Here is a 15,985-nt window from a genome sequence, read left to right on the forward strand (position 1 = left end):
AACATGTAAGAAGTAGAAAGTACAGGTATTTGTGTTCAACATGTAAGAAGTAGAAATATTTGTGTTCAACATGTAAGAAGTAAGAAAGTACAGGTATTTGGGTTCAACATGTAAGAAGTAGAAAGTACAGGTATTTGGGTTCAACAGTTAAGAAGTAGAAAGTAACAGGTATTTGAGTTCAACATGTAAGAAGTAGAAAGTACAGGTATTTGAGTTCAACATGTAGAAGTAGAAAGTACAGGTATTTGGGTTCAACATGTGAGAAGTAGAAAGTACAGGTATTTGGGTTCAACATGTAAGAAGTAGAAAGTACAGGTATTTGGGTTCAACATGTAAGAAGTAGAAAGTACAGGTATTTTGGTTCAACATGTAAGAAGTAGAAAGTACAGGTATTTGAGTTCAACATGTAAGAAGTAGAAAGTACAGGTATTTGAGTTCAACATGTAAGAAGTAGAAAGTACAGGTATTTGTGTTCAACATGTAAGAAGTAGAAAGTACAGGTATTTGAGTTCAACATGTAAGAAGTAGAAAGTACAGGTATTGTGTTCAACATATGAGAAGTAGAAAGTACAGGTATTTGTGTTCAACATGTAAGAAGTAGAAAGTACAGGTATTTGTGTTCAACATGTAAGAAGTAGAAAGTACAGGTATTTCGTTCAACATGTAAGAAGTAGAAAGTACAGGTATTTGGTTCAACATGTAAGAAGTAGAAAGTACAGGTATTTGGGTTCAACATGTAAGAAGTAGAAAGTACAGGTATTTGGGTTCAACATGTGAGAAGTAGAAAGTACAGGTATTTGGTTCAACATGTAAGAAGTAGAAAGTACAGGTATTTGTGTTCAACATGTAAGAAGTAGAAAGTACAGGTATTTGGGTTCAACATGTAAGAAGTAGAAAGTACAGGTATTAGAGTTCAACATGTAAGAAGTAGAAAGTACAGGTATTAGAGTTCAACATGTGAGAAGTAGAAAGTACAGGTATTTGTGTTCAACATGTAAGAAGTAGAAAGTACAGGTATTAGAGTTCAACATGTAAGAAGTAGAAAGTACAGGTATTTGTGTTCAACATGTAAGAAGTAGAAAGTACAGGTATTTGTGTTCAACATGTAAGAAAGTAGAAAGTACAGGTATTTGTGTTCAACATGTAAGAAGTAGAAAGTACAGGTATTTGAGTTCAACATGTAAGAAGTAGAAAGTACAGGTATTTGAGTTCAACATGTAAGAAGTAGAAAGTACAGGTATTTGAGTTCAACATGTAAGAAGTAGAAAGTACAGGTATTTGTGTTCAACATGTAAGAAGTAGAAAGTACAGGTATTTGAGTTCAACATTTAAGAAGTAGAAAGTAAAAAGTTCTCAGAAAAATAAGTAAAGTAAGTACTGATACCAGAAACATGAACTTAAGTCCAGTAACAAAGTATTTGTACTCCACTACTTCCAGCTCTGGTGACGGAGAGCTTCAGGAGCAGAACCATTCCTCCTGTTTATATGTCCAAGAATAACAGGAGCGGGAATCAGATATTGTGTTTGGACGAGTTCCACCGTCCTGAGCGCTGTTTGGATTTACTCTGAGCCTCAAAGCTGTTCTGACTGAACCACACACACACACAAACACACACACACACACACACACATTTGTTTTTGGCAAATTAAAAGGTTGTTTTTTTACTGCTGAGTGATGCAAAACAAGAGCCTGTAACCAATCAGAAATATGTCTCACTGAGGGAAAACCCCGTCTCCTTCGAGGCTCTGGAGATGATTTTCTGACTTGTTTTAAACTCCACAGAAGGTGTCGTTGAATGCAATTCTGATTGGACATTTCAGACGTGGTTAATACACAATAACACACTGTTGCTAAGGAGAGCAGACTGTTTCTAAGGAGGATTAACAGCAGCAGAGGACAGACAGACAGAAAGACACTAAAGGGAACTAAGCTAATTACCCGTTACTTGTAATCCATTACTCCCAAAGCCTAGGAACGACTACACATGAGTTATTTCTTTAAATGTCTCCTATGATGAAGTTTTAAAGGCTTGTCTGGCACAAACCGCAGAACAAAAACACACCACTGAGAGTCTGATGCAAGAATATCAACAGCTCTAAACTCCAGGAGAGACTGGGAGACAGAAAAACAAACCGCTCTGAGAACTTTTAACTGGAAGAGAAACCAGACGGATGAGTTTGGACTGGAAACTGGAGACATGCTGCCAACACACCCTCATAGACATGGATAAGGATATCAGGAGGTGTGTGTGTGTGTGTGTGTGTGTGTGTGTGTGTGTGTGTGTGTGTGTGTGTGTGTGTGTGTGTGTGTGTGTGTGTGTCACAGCAGACGTGTTTGCCAGAGTGTGCAAAGCAATTTTCCACTTGAGTCTTGGCGGTGAAACCACAACACCTCGACCAGCGATTATCACATCAGAGTCCAAAGCCTCAGAGCGGCGTTCAAACTGGAGTCATGAAGAAATAAAACGTTGTGTCTCGCAGTATCAACAACGTGACATTTTCCCCTCGTGATTCACCGTCAATGGCAAAGATGAGGGGTTTAGACTTTACTAAAGAGGAGAGGAACATGGTGACATCACTACGGTACACTCGCGCTGCTATTGCTCAATGCTCAAAGGTTTTATCATCATATGAACATAAGCTACAGGGTAGAAATGGCAATGAAACCCTTCTGACCTGACCTCCTCCAACAATGCAACATATATAATAAAATAAAAAATAGTGCAAGAAGTCTGTATACATGTGAATAGTAGGGGCCCAGAATATTAAATTAAATGATGTACATTAAGACAAGATTAAATACGGTTCATTGCGGTGATAACTATTTATATAAATAAGAAGATTGCAAGATGACTAACAGATGAATGAGATGAGGGGTTTAGACTTTACTAGGGAGGAGAGGAACATAGTGACATCACTACGATACACTCCCGCTGCTATTGGCTAGAGCTCCAACACATTATACTTGAACCAACTTCCTGTTTTAATCAGAGAGGCAGAGAGTCTCCAAACCTTTAAGAGTGCGTTGAGGACCTACGTTTTTTAACAAAGCCTTCGGTTAGAGCTGGCGTTTTATGGTATTCATTTTTAAGGTAATTAATTTGAATGTTTTATGTATTTTTATTGTATCTTCTTTTATTTGTATTTGTTTTCCACACACTATCTTGTCTTCTCATTTCGCTGTAACTCCATCATATACAATGTGATTGTTATTTAATCTGTAACACTGAGACAAACGTGTTTTGTGATATTCAGCTATACAAATAGGTGTTTGATTTGATTTGATTAGATAGGCTAAGGGGCGGGACATCTGTAAGCTGGTTGAAAGTGAAGCAAACACAGCATATCCAATAATAACCACCAATGAGAGAAAACGTACCACCAGTTGCCACGGTGATTTCACGCAGGAAGTGTCCATAGAAGGGGAAATCGAAGGACAGGTTGACTCTCTGTGAGGGAGAAAAGAGGAAGAGGAGGATCAGAGTCTTCATCTTAGAAAACAACCAGAGGATTTAGATCAGAGTCTTCAGGAAACACAGGATTTAAGGAGCAAACAGAGCTCATCTGTGCTGAACAGTAAATGACCTTGATGTCTGCACTGATGTGGATTAATGAGGATGTCTAATGGCAAGAAATACACTTTTACATTATAAATCTATGTTTTATAGGAGCCCGTTTCTGTAAGACAAAAAGAGGGAAAGTTATTAAACAAAAGAAAGGAAATGTGACTGAAAGGTTTATGAGCGTGTGGAAATACAGCTGCAGATAAATTATCTTTCTCTAAGGCATTTTAAAGCCCTCTTTATAGCGGGACAGAGTTTGGTTACGTGTGGAAAGCCATTCTGCTGATGGCAATTAACACGTGATAAAGGAAAGCTATAAAATCATGAAGTTTTTCTAAATAAAACCAAATGTCTTTAACAAGTCACCATTAATGATAGAGTACGCATTCATGCTTTGATGCTAAATCGTAGCGCTGCCAGCTAATGTGATGCAGGGAGACAGTACCAAGTAAACATATAAATGAGGTCTGAGGTTAACACAGGCTGAAGAGATTTGAAAATACGTCAGTAGATTCCCCACTGGTGGATTTAAACAAAGCGGTTGCTAACAAGCGTCTAAATGAGACGACTAAACATCATCACGCCCAACATTAGCCTCCTTTAGCTTAGCGGTGGTGACGTGAAGTCATGTGACCGTGCTATAGTTCCTTTATAGCCCAACATTAGCCTCCTTTAGCTTAGCGGTGGTGAGTGAAGTCATGTGACCGTGCTGTAGTTCCTTTATAGACCAACATTAGCCTCCTTTAGCTTAGCGGTGGTGACGTGAAGTCATGTGACCGTGCTGTGTAGTTCCTTTATAGCCCAACATTAGCCTCCTTTAGCTTAGCGGTGGTGACGTGAAGTCATGTGACCGTGCTGTAGTTCCTTTATAGCCAAAAATTAGCCTCCTTTAGCTTAGCGGTGGTGACGTGAAGTCATGTGACCGTGCTGTAGTTCCTTTATAGCCCAACATTAGCTCCTTTAGCTTAGCGGTGGTGACGTGAAGTCATGTGACCGTGCTTTAGTTCCTTTATAGCCCAAACATTAGCCGCCTTTAGCTTAGCGGTGGGTGAGTGAAGTCCAGTGGACCGTGCTTTAGTTCCTTTATAGCCCAACATTAGCCGCCTTTAGCTTAGCGGTGGTGACGTGAAGTCATGTGACCGTGCTGTAGTTCCTTTATAGCTCAACATTAGCCTCCTTTAGCTTAGCGGTGGTGACGTGAAGTCATGTGACAGTGCTTTAGTTCCTTTATAGCCCAACATTAGCCGCCTTTAGCTTAGCGGTGGTGACGTGAAGTCATGTGACCGTGCTGTAGTTCCTTTATAGCTCAACATTAGCCTCCTTTAGCTTAGCGGTGGTGACGTGAAGTCATGTGACCGTGCTTGTAGTCCTTTATAGCCCAACATTAGTCCTTTAGCTTAGCGGTGGTGACGTGAAGTCATGTGACCGTGCTTTAGTTCCTTTATAGCCCAACATTAGCCGCCTTTAGCTTAGCGGTGGTGACGTGAAGTCATGTGACCGTGCTGTAGTTCCTTTATAGCTCAACATTAGCCACCTTTAGCTTAGCGGTGGTGACGTGAAGTCATGTGACCGTGCTCTAGTTCCTTTATAGCCCAACATTAGCCTCCTTTAGCTTAGCGGTGGTGACGTGAAGTCATGTGACCGTGCTGTAGTTCCTATATAGCCCAACATTAGCCACCTTTAGCTTAGCGGTGGTAACGTGAAGTCATATGACCGTGCTGTAGTTCCTTTATAGCCCAACATTAGCCACCTTTAGCTTAGCGGTGGTGACGTGAAGTCATGTGACCGTGCTCTAGTTCCTTTATAGCCCAACATTAGCCTCCTTTAGCTTAGCGGTGGTGACGTGAAGTCATGTGACCGTGCTGTAGTTCCTATATAGCCCAACATTAGCCACCTTTAGCTTAGCGGTGGTGACGTGAAGTCATATGACCGTGCTGTAGTTCCTTTATAGCCCAACATTAGCTTTTTACTTTAGAGAATGATAAAGTGTCCTCACACAGAGTAGCTTCCTCTCAGTGTAGCTTTACTACCTGAGTGGAGCTACAGCTCTGAATACTAATGATGGACTCTCTCCTCTCCAGCTATTGTTCCCCTGCTGTCTTTCTCTTTCTTTAAAGCATGCCATGCATGTCCCTGCGGTCACTTTACTGTGACCTCATCAGTATGCGCCTCACACAGGTCACCTTTTTTCTGCAGAGGAGAGCTTTAAGACTTCACTGAGTTTCAACAGTTTAAATCCTTATAGAGGAAATCTTTCTCAACCGTGTTGCCCTGGGTTTAATGCACTATAGTTGATCTTTCTGCTGACTTTTGTTCTAACTGCAACATTATAGCACTTAATATATACATAAAGCACTATTTTCAGTTCACTTTTTAACATTAAAGCATGGACACTACATACTGATATACACCTGAACATCAGCAGGAGAGGACTCTTTAAAGTAGAGACACTACATACTGATATACACCTGAACATCAGCAGGAGAGGACTCTTTAAAGTAGAGACACTACATACTGATATACACCTGAACATCAGCAGGAGAGGACTCTTTAAAGTAGAGACACTACATCCTGATATACACCTGAACATCAGCAGGAGAGGACTCTTTAAAGTAGAGACACTACATCCTGATATACACCTGAACATCAGCAGGAGAGGACTCTTTAAAGTAGAGACACTACATACTAATATACTCCTGAACATCAGCAGGAGAGGACTCTTTAAAGTAGAGACACTACATACTGATATACACCTGAACATCAGCAGGAGAGGACTCTTTAAAGTAGAGACACTACATACTGATATACACCTGAACATCAGCAGGAGAGGACTCTTTAAAGTAGAGACACTACATACTGATATACTCCTGAACATCAGCAGGAGAGGACTCTTAAAGTAGAGACACTACATCTGATATACACCTGAACTCAGCAGGAGAGGACTCTTTAAAGTAGAGACACTACATACTGATATACACCTGAACATCAGCAGGAGATGGACTCTTTAAAGTAGAGACACTACATACTGAGATACACCCTGAACATCAGCAGGAGAGGACTCTTTAAAGTAGAGACACTAACAATACTGATATACACCTGAACATCAGCAGGAGAGGACTCTTTAAAGTAGAGACACTACATACTGATATACACCTGAACATCAGCAGGAGAGGACTCTTTAATAGTAGAGACACTACATCACTGATATACACCTGAACATCAGCAGGAGAGGACTCGTAAAGTAGAGACCACTACATCCTGATATACACCTGAACATCAGCAATGGAGATGGACTCTTTAAAGTAGAGGACACTACATACTGAGTATACACCTGAACATCAGCAGGAGAGGACTCTTTAAAGTAGAAGACAACTACAGACTGATATACACCTTATCAGCAGGAGAGGACTCTTTAAAATAGAGACACCACATACTGATATACACCTGAACATCAGCAGGAGAGGACTCTTTAAAGTAGAGACACTACATACTGATATACACCTGAACATCAGCAGGAGAGGACTCTTTAAAGTAGAGACACCACATACTGATATACACCTGAACATCAGCATGAGAGGACTCTTTAAAGTAGAGACACTACATCCTGATACACACCTGAACATCAGCAGGAGAGGACTCTTTAAAGTAGAGACACTACATACTGATATACACCTGAACATCAGCAGGAGAGGACTCTTTAAAGTAGAGACACTACATACTGATATACACCTGAACATCAGCAGGAGAGGACTCTTTAAAGTAGAGACACTACATACTGATATACACCTGAACATCAGCAGGAGAGGACTCTTTAAAGATAATCGTGTGTGTTGACTCACCGCTGCTTGTCGGTGTGTGTTGGACAGAATCCCGTGGATCTTCACTTTGTCTTTTTGCATCTGGTCCACATCTACCCACAAGTCCTTGCTCATTGGGTCTGACGGGGTGTATGTTTTTGACGTGTAGTAGTTGTGATCTGTGTCCTCCTGCAGAAATGACAAAACAAAATAAATTATTTGGAGAAATGTAATACGACTTAATGGAGAGATTAGATATTGCTGTGCGTCCTTAGAGACTTCCTGTTAATCTAATTCAAAGTAATCTAATGAAAAACCAAAAACCTCAGAAAACATAATGAAAATCAATGAGTGTTTTTTCATTCTTCTGCTAATTAGATTACATGACAATGCATTTACGTTTCCATTGTACCTGCATTCTCTTTGTCCTTTAATTCAACTCTGTGGTTCTTTTCATTCGCGCACGAAGACCGTCTACTAATGAAATTAAGAACAAACAAGGAAGCCAATTTACTCTTTCCTCTCTTAAAGTAAAAGCAGACTGCACCGTCAGGATGTAACAGAAAGTGGACTTTTATGAGCCATGTGGGAGATTTTATAGTTTCCTGAACAGTAATAGTTAGGATGCTCGTGTCTTTGACTTCCTGTTGCTCGTCTGCAGTTTAATGAGAAACCGTACAGCTGTGTTTTTAAAGTGAACGTTGGTAAAGTCAGGGTAGCTGAGCTGTATGCCCCTTTCACACCAAGGCTTTTCCCGTTCTAGCTCCGTGAGCTTTTCTGGTTCGGAACCAGTTCTTCGGTTCAGCTCCCGCTCTGTTCACACCGCTCAGAGCCCGACTGGTGCTGCGTCATCGTTTGCGTCATGACGTAACCGTTTGCGTGCCTGCTTCGTAAAGCCAAACCGCGCGGAAACCCCTCACATCGACAACAACAACAACAACAACAACAACAACAACAACGACCGATTGTATTGAAGCGCTACTCGTTTTGGTTTTGCTCTGTCGAAACGAAATGGAAGAAATGGGACGACTTTACTACAGTCGTTACATTTAAAAATTCTTTCTCTTTGAATGATCTTCAACGACGATCCCGTAGGAGAAAGAAGGTAAATATACGTCCTATTCGATGGCGTTAGAGCTAGCTGTTGTTAGCCTCTGCATGCGCCAAGCTCAGAATACCCAGCTTTGCAGCATTAATTACTTTGGTATAACATTAAAGCTGATGCCCCCGCCTCCGACGTAAGCGTGACGTATGCGGTGCTTGCTTTCTAGACCGACAATTTGTTGGTGCTTGAAACGAACCGGATTGCGGAGCTTAGAGGCGGCTCCACTGCGGTGTGAACAGGAAAAAACTGTGCTTTTCAGGCTCTAGCTCCGAACCGGCCCTGGAACCGCGTTGGTGTGAAAGGGGCATTACAGTCACTTTTACACTGCTATGGACATCTTTTGATATATATCCTGCTTACTTGAAGTAAACGGTTGAGTGTTCTTGTATTTTAATGAGTGTTTACCTCAGGACTGTGGGAAACAGTATTTTGATCCTTCTGTGTGTACAAACATATTTAGAGATTGACAATAAAGTTGACTGACTGTAGAAGCTGCGTGAGATACGCTATAAGTTAATATAACACATTATCATGTAAGGCAAAGCAAGTTTATTTATACAGCACCTTCAATTCAAAGTGCTTTACAGAAATGAAAGACATATTATAAAATGGCATTTAAAAACACTCATTTAAAAGCAACCACAAGTCAAAGTCAACTTTATTGTCAATCTCAAAAGATCGACTGTTCCAACAGTCCCGAGGTCTAAAAAACACACATTCAAATAAAAATAAACACAAAATAACCGTTTACTTCAAGTAAGCAGGATATAGAAAACTAAATAAATAATAAAACATGAATAACAAAGGAACATGAATGAAAGTGAGAGCCGTGTGAGATCCGACATGTTTCGCTCCGACTCAATCGTTGCTCACTTTTTAGCAGAAATAGTTTTCTATCACCTCCCTTTCTTTCTACGTTCTCGTTTAACTTATCCTCGAGTTCTGTCAAGTGTTTCATGCTAAACGAACCCCCCTTTGGGAAACTCTAATCCGACCCCATGGTACCTTTTAGTTTTCCGCTTTTTGAAATGCACATTATTTAAGTTGACCTTGTCTCTCTAGGAACTTTTTAAGACACAAAACAAACAGTGTGAAAACCCTGATTTGAAGTCGCTGCTTGTTCTGAATACGCAGCGTTGTGATTAAAGCAGCGCTCGGGACTCAGGAGACGAAACCCCCAATGAGCCTCTGAGCTGTCCCAGACCTCCAGTAACCAATCAGAACCCCCTCCTCTCTTATTACTGCACATCAAAGCTACCCCCCCCCCCCCCAACACTGTGAGCGTTTATTGGAAACCTGACACGTCTGCTTAGTCTCAGAACAGACTGTACCGCTCTGCAGGCGAGAACATGAACATTCAGAGGAGCATGTGAAGTCCCTTTTCACATGCTCTGAATCTGCAGCAAGATGTTTATGCATATTTACACATTTATGTACATGACTACGCCGTGGTTCTGTTGAGTGAATCTACTGCATCCTCATGCACTTCACTTCTCTTTCTGGTTTGATTCAATCTGTTACTCTGTGCAAGGACAAGCTGAAGACATGAAATGTGTATTTGTGTAGTTATTTTAAGACATAAAATAGATCCATTTGACATCTGTGAGTTACCTCTAAACTAGTTTCTCGAAGAGGTCAGGCCTCCATGTTGGCTTGCTTATTGTTTTCTTGAATCAGGTCCAAAAAAACACTTCTAAAAGTTAGAAGTCTAGATTGAGTTTTTAGGGTCCATCAGATGCCAAGATCTAGTCCGAGGGGTTTGAAGGAAGTGAGTGAGACAGGAATGATGCCCAAACGGTTTTCTAGTGTTGTTGTTGTTGTATTTTTAAGCAGTGATCATTACTTAGGGAAAAGTGTGAGACATTCACGATTATCAAGACATTTACACCAACTTATTCAATATGTTGGAGTCAGAACATGACTGATGATATGCCGCCAAGGCCTCAAGAGTCTATGTTATATTAGCTATTACTTTTATTGAATGAAGTGTTGACATGTTCCAAAGAAAGACAACTCAAAAGAACATGCAATACATGTCCAGATGAATGTGTTTATCCATTGCATGAGCTCTGTATAAACATTACGCCACACATGCGGTCGATTCCCATGAAACAGCAGCTGGGGTTATGAAATGTTCGGGGACATAAAACAGGTATTAAAATCTTCTCTGCCGACACAAACAACAACAGGAATAGAAGCCTTTACCGACAGCGTGTCCAGACGAGCAGTGAAGAAACTGATCACATCTGAACTCACTGACTCACAGTCTGCTGCTATAAAGCCAGGTGAGAGGAATCTGACGTTAACCAAAACACACGCTGACCTCAGATCAGATTCCTTCAGCTCTACTTCAACACAAGCCTGTTTTATGGAAATGAAGATATGGTCACAGATATCAAGGCAAACATATGTTGGAAGTGACTGAAGAAGTGAGAGATTTAGAGTCAGCTAGCGTAGCTTAGCATAAGAGATGGAAACAAGGGTGCAGAAAATCCAGTTAAAATCAGGGTATGTGTCTTCAGCCCTTTGAATATAAAGTGTGTGTGTGTGTGTGTGTGTGTGTGTGTGTGTGTGTGTGTGTGTATGTATGTGTGTGTGTGTGTGTGTGTGTGTGTGTGTGTGTGTGTGTAATGACAGGAGGAGTTATGGCATGTTTGTGCTGGGGACTGCCTTTCCATTTAGCAACAGATAATAACCCTCTGAGAGCCAAAATACAATGAGTGTGTGTCTGCATGAGTGTGTGTGTGTGTGTGTGTGTGTGTGTGTGTGTGTGTGTGTGTGTGTGTGATTACAGTTCAACCTGAGATGATTAGAAGCCAGACTCTTTAACGAGCTGTTTGCACCCCGGCGTATGCCATCATTACGACTGAACACCACAACAAGGGGAGGCCTTTCTCACACACACACACACACACACACACACACACACACACACACACACACACACAACACAAACACACACAACACACACACACACACACACAACACACACCACACACACACACACACACACACACACACACACACACACACACACACACACACACACACACACACACACACACACACACACACACACACACACACACACACACACACACCCACACACACACACACACACACACACACACACACACACACACACACACACACACACACACACACACACAGTTCATTTCCTGTGTCTGGGAGGTTAGGTTTAAGAAGAAGGTAGACGAACACCTGAGGGCTGATTTTAATATGATATCAAATATTCATCTGCCTTTTTCATTACCCAACATCCAGGGGAGTAATAATTGGCTGAGGGAGTATTTTTAGACACACAGCTGAGCAGAGAGCTTTATCGATTCCTGCTCTTTATTCTCCTCCCTGTGGAGCTGCACTTTAGTTGGGATTCATTCAGGGGAAAAGACGGAGAGTCCATTAACTAATGGGTTTATGATCATCTCCCGATCCCTTACCTACATCTCTTAAAGGTCTCCTATTATACTATTTTTAGGCCTATAGGGGTGTGCAAACTTTTTTCACCGAGGGCCACATACAGAAAAATATTCGAAGGGCTGGGCCGCTCAGAGGTCAGGTTTATTGCCTCATAAGTGAAGTTATAAGTTAGCTAAATCAATCAAATGTAAGTAAATTAAGCTTGATACAACCGCCTACAGTACAGCTCTCCATAGGGTTTCATTTCCCTATGAACAGATAGCCTTAGATTAACTATCATAAGAATAGGAAGGGTATATTGGGCTTTTTTCTAATCAACTTATCTAATTTGTCAAATCTGGATCAGCTCCGTTGTACCCCCGTTTTTAGAGATGTGGATACGCAGGAAAAGAGAGAGGGTTTTATTTCCTGACACTTTGAGAGTCTCCTGACACACCGGGGACACACCGGGGACACATGGGGGACACATGGTGGTGTATAAAAGACATCAACATGTGCATTTTGCATAATAGGAGACCTTTAAAATCTACTTTATATAGACATGCAGATTTACACATATACAGTTCCTACCTCTATCTGGGAGCTGTTGTCTGTTTCCTCTGCAGACATCAGACCTGGGAATCCTTCAGGTTCCTCAGGCTCTGGATCCTGGTTCTGGTCGTTGTTCTGGTTCTGGTCCTGCTCCTGGCTGGCTCTGTTGCTGTCCATGTTACGAGGTTTCGGAGGAAGCCATCTCCTCCACCTGTGGCTGAACAGCTTCACATCCACTGCTGTTTCCTCATCTCCAGATAGCCCCTGCACGTATGAGTAGGAGACCCCTGAGGAGACAGGAAAACAAGGTGTGAGATTAGCATAGCATACAGCACAGACCACCGCTAAGCTAAAGGCGGCTAATGTTGGACTATAAAGGAACTACAGCACGGTCACATGACTTCACGTCACCACCGCTAAGTTAAAGGCGGCTAATGTTGGGCTATAAAGGAACTACAGCACGGTCACATGACTTCACGTCACCACCGCTAAGTTAAAGGCGGCTAATGTTGGGCTATAAAGGAACTACAGCACGGTCACATGACTTCACGTCACCACCGCTAAGTTAAAGGTGGCTAATGTTGGGCTATATAGGAACTACAGCACGGTCACATGACTTCACGTCACCACCGCTAAGTTAAAGGCGGCTAATGTTGGGCTATAAAGGAACTACAGCACGGTCACATGACTTCACGTCATCACCGCTAAGCTAAAGGCGGCTAATGTTGGGCTATAAAGGAACTACAGCACGGACACATGACTTCACGTCACCACCGCTAAGCTAAAGGCGGCTAATGTTGGGCTATAAAGGAACTACAGCACGGTCACATGACTTCACGTCATCACCGCTAAGCTAAAGGCGGCTAATGTTGGGCTATAAAGGAACTACAGCACGGTCACATGACTTCACGTCCCCACCGCTAAGCTAAAGGCGGCTAATGCTGGGCTATAAAGGAACTACAGCACGGACACATGACTTCACGTCATCACCGCTAAGCTAAAGGCGGCTAATGCTGGGCTATAAAGGAACTACAGCACGGACACATGACTTCACGTCATCACCGCTAAGCTAAAGGTGGCTAATGTTGGGCTATAAAAGAACTACAACACGGTCACATGACTTCACGTCACCAGCGCTAAGCTAAAGGCGGCTAATGTTGGGCTATAAAAGAACTACAGCACGGTCACATGACTTCACGTCACCAGCGCTAAGCTAAAGGCGGCTAATGTTGGGCTATAAAGGAACTACAGCACGGTCACATGACTTCACGTCACAAGCGCTAAGCTAAAGATGCTAATGTTGGGCTATAAAAGAACTACAGCACGGTCACATGACTTCACGTCACCAGCGCTAAGCTAAAGGAGGCTAATGTTGGGCGTTATGACATTTAGTCTTCTGTACAAATCACCTTAAAATTGAAATTCCATGTAGGCCACCACGAATATACTTTAATAAATCATGCTCCATCATTTTCTCATTAACTTAATTGAACCCTGTGTTAGCCTGAAGCGATGCCGTGTTCCGCAAATGGGTGTTTAGTACAAGCAAAGATAATTAAACTAGACCCAGTTTTACTCTCACTGAGTCAGATCACAAAGGCGGGGATTATTAAAGCCATTAATCTCCCGCCACTCCTCATAACTCACTGTCTCCGCAGACTCACTGCCCGAAACAGATGCACATTAGCAATGACTCAGCAGCCGTCACACACACCGTCCCACACACACCAGCCGTCACACACAATCATCCCGTCACTGAGTCTGCATTGAGACGCTGCTGACAGGTGAGAAATGGGTCTGTTTAAATGTAAACAATGCTGAAATCTGCTGAGTCATGATAGGAAACGAGTTAGGATGAAGAAGGCGTCAAACTGAATTTCACAAGTTCTGTTCTTGATTTTTCGCAAGGTATTTTGATCCTGAATCCATCGTGCAAGCCATGTACTGTACACAGTGTACTGACAATATACAATCTGTGTCAAGCTAAACTAAACTTTGTAAATCAAGGCAGCAACTTGAGTCTTCATTTTTGTAATATAACATTCTTAAATTGGATTTTTAACCGTCTTTACTTGTGCTCTTTAATATTCCTGATTGCAGACGAGCACTGGCTGTAATTCTTCTTTTCAAATGAGCTGCAGATTGCACTGAGCCCCGTTTCACATCCTTCTGCTTCTTCTAAAGTAATGTGCAGATTGGTCTCTTCAGCTTCCACTTTCTGGAGCATTAGCATCAAAAGCCCCTCTTTTTCGTCTCCTGAGAACCACTGGTCTGGGGCCCAAAAGAGGAGGAGGAGGAGGAGGAAGACATGTGAGCTTTAAGAGAAGGAAAGACTGGTTAAACCCAGTGACCTCTGTCTCATAGAAGTAACAGAAGAGGAATCAGGAGTGTTTACCGTCCCAGATCCAGAAGAATTAGCACCGCAGCGACTTTGTAAACTTTTTTTACGAGTGCTATAAAAATGTATTACCAATTGTCCTCAAAAGTTTAATCCTATTAGGGGAGCTTATCCAAGCATGCTGAGCATTAGCCTGCAGGCAGGGAACCAGTCTGCAGGCCATCAGCACACTCTCACACCCTGTGAGCATGGGACACAGAGTGGATTTGAGCCTTTGCAGACCATTGTCATGCACTAAAACCTATACAACTGTTAGAGAACTCTCCCTGGTCCCCGACTTGAGCTTCAATCTCAGGATCCATGTGTCTGTGATCCTCTCCAGAATGGAAGGAGTCATCACATACAGAGCATCAGCTAGTTCCTGAACAGTGTCCTTCACATGCTGATATCAAGAGAGGGAGTTACATAGTCACAAGATGGAGGAATAGAAAGCAGTATTCAATGTTTACTTCAGATTAGCTCCACGTCAGAAATGAGCATGCTTGATGTCTCTCTCCATAGAGGCTGAATCCTCATGTTAATCACAGAGCTATCATCTGCCTCAAACAGTCCTGATGCTCTTCTAGGTAATCACACATCCTGTCATGTTCACAGCTACAGTTGATACCTTTGTCATCACGTGACTCTCATGTTGGAAGAGGACATTCAGGATGTTCACAACACAAACCCACGACAGGAGAGGGAAAAACACCCCAAAAAAGCATTAAATGGTCTCTTAAAAACTACATTTTCTCTCCATGTGCATCCTCTCACCACTAACACTCCCTGTCCCTAAGGGTCATTAGTCACAGTTATTTATACTCTAATCAAAGAGGCACCTACACATCTACTTCCACCCTTAAAGGATCTTTGTCGGTTCCTCCATATACGATGGAAACCTGGCAAACAGCCGCTTCTTTAAAACACACCGTGACCACAACATAGGGACCTGGAATAAATGGCAGTTTTCTTCCAGCATGTCTGGTCACTTTTTCCAGGAAATCATGAACCTGAATTTACTGTGAGGCTGTTACAACTTAAAGATTTAATTGAATTACATACTTTATTTGCTGTGCAAAACACTAGATTGTTGTGTTGACATGTATGTTATGCAGAGATGGGAAGTATTGGAGTACAAATACTTCGTTACTGTACTTAAGTACATGTTTCT

General features: G+C 42.0%; 1 protein-coding gene across 1 annotated transcript in view; it reads right to left on the reverse strand.

Annotated features, from left to right (window-relative positions):
* Positions 1–12,724, reverse strand: part of LOC117560229 (plexin domain-containing protein 2-like) — a gene marked incomplete at both ends in the record, with an annotated part of 39,142 nt that extends 26,418 nt beyond the window's left edge. Inside the window, 3 exon segments of the mRNA XM_034237076.1 lie at positions 3,380–3,449; positions 7,403–7,549; positions 12,477–12,724. Of these exon segments, the coding sequence (XP_034092967.1) occupies positions 3,380–3,449; positions 7,403–7,549; positions 12,477–12,724 (465 nt within the window).
* Between the last annotated feature and the right edge of the window lie 3,261 nt (positions 12,725–15,985).

The sequence above is a fragment of the Gymnodraco acuticeps genome, unplaced genomic scaffold (genome assembly GCF_902827175.1).
Source record: "Gymnodraco acuticeps unplaced genomic scaffold, fGymAcu1.1, whole genome shotgun sequence".
Lineage (NCBI taxonomy): Eukaryota > Metazoa > Chordata > Actinopteri > Perciformes > Bathydraconidae > Gymnodraco > Gymnodraco acuticeps.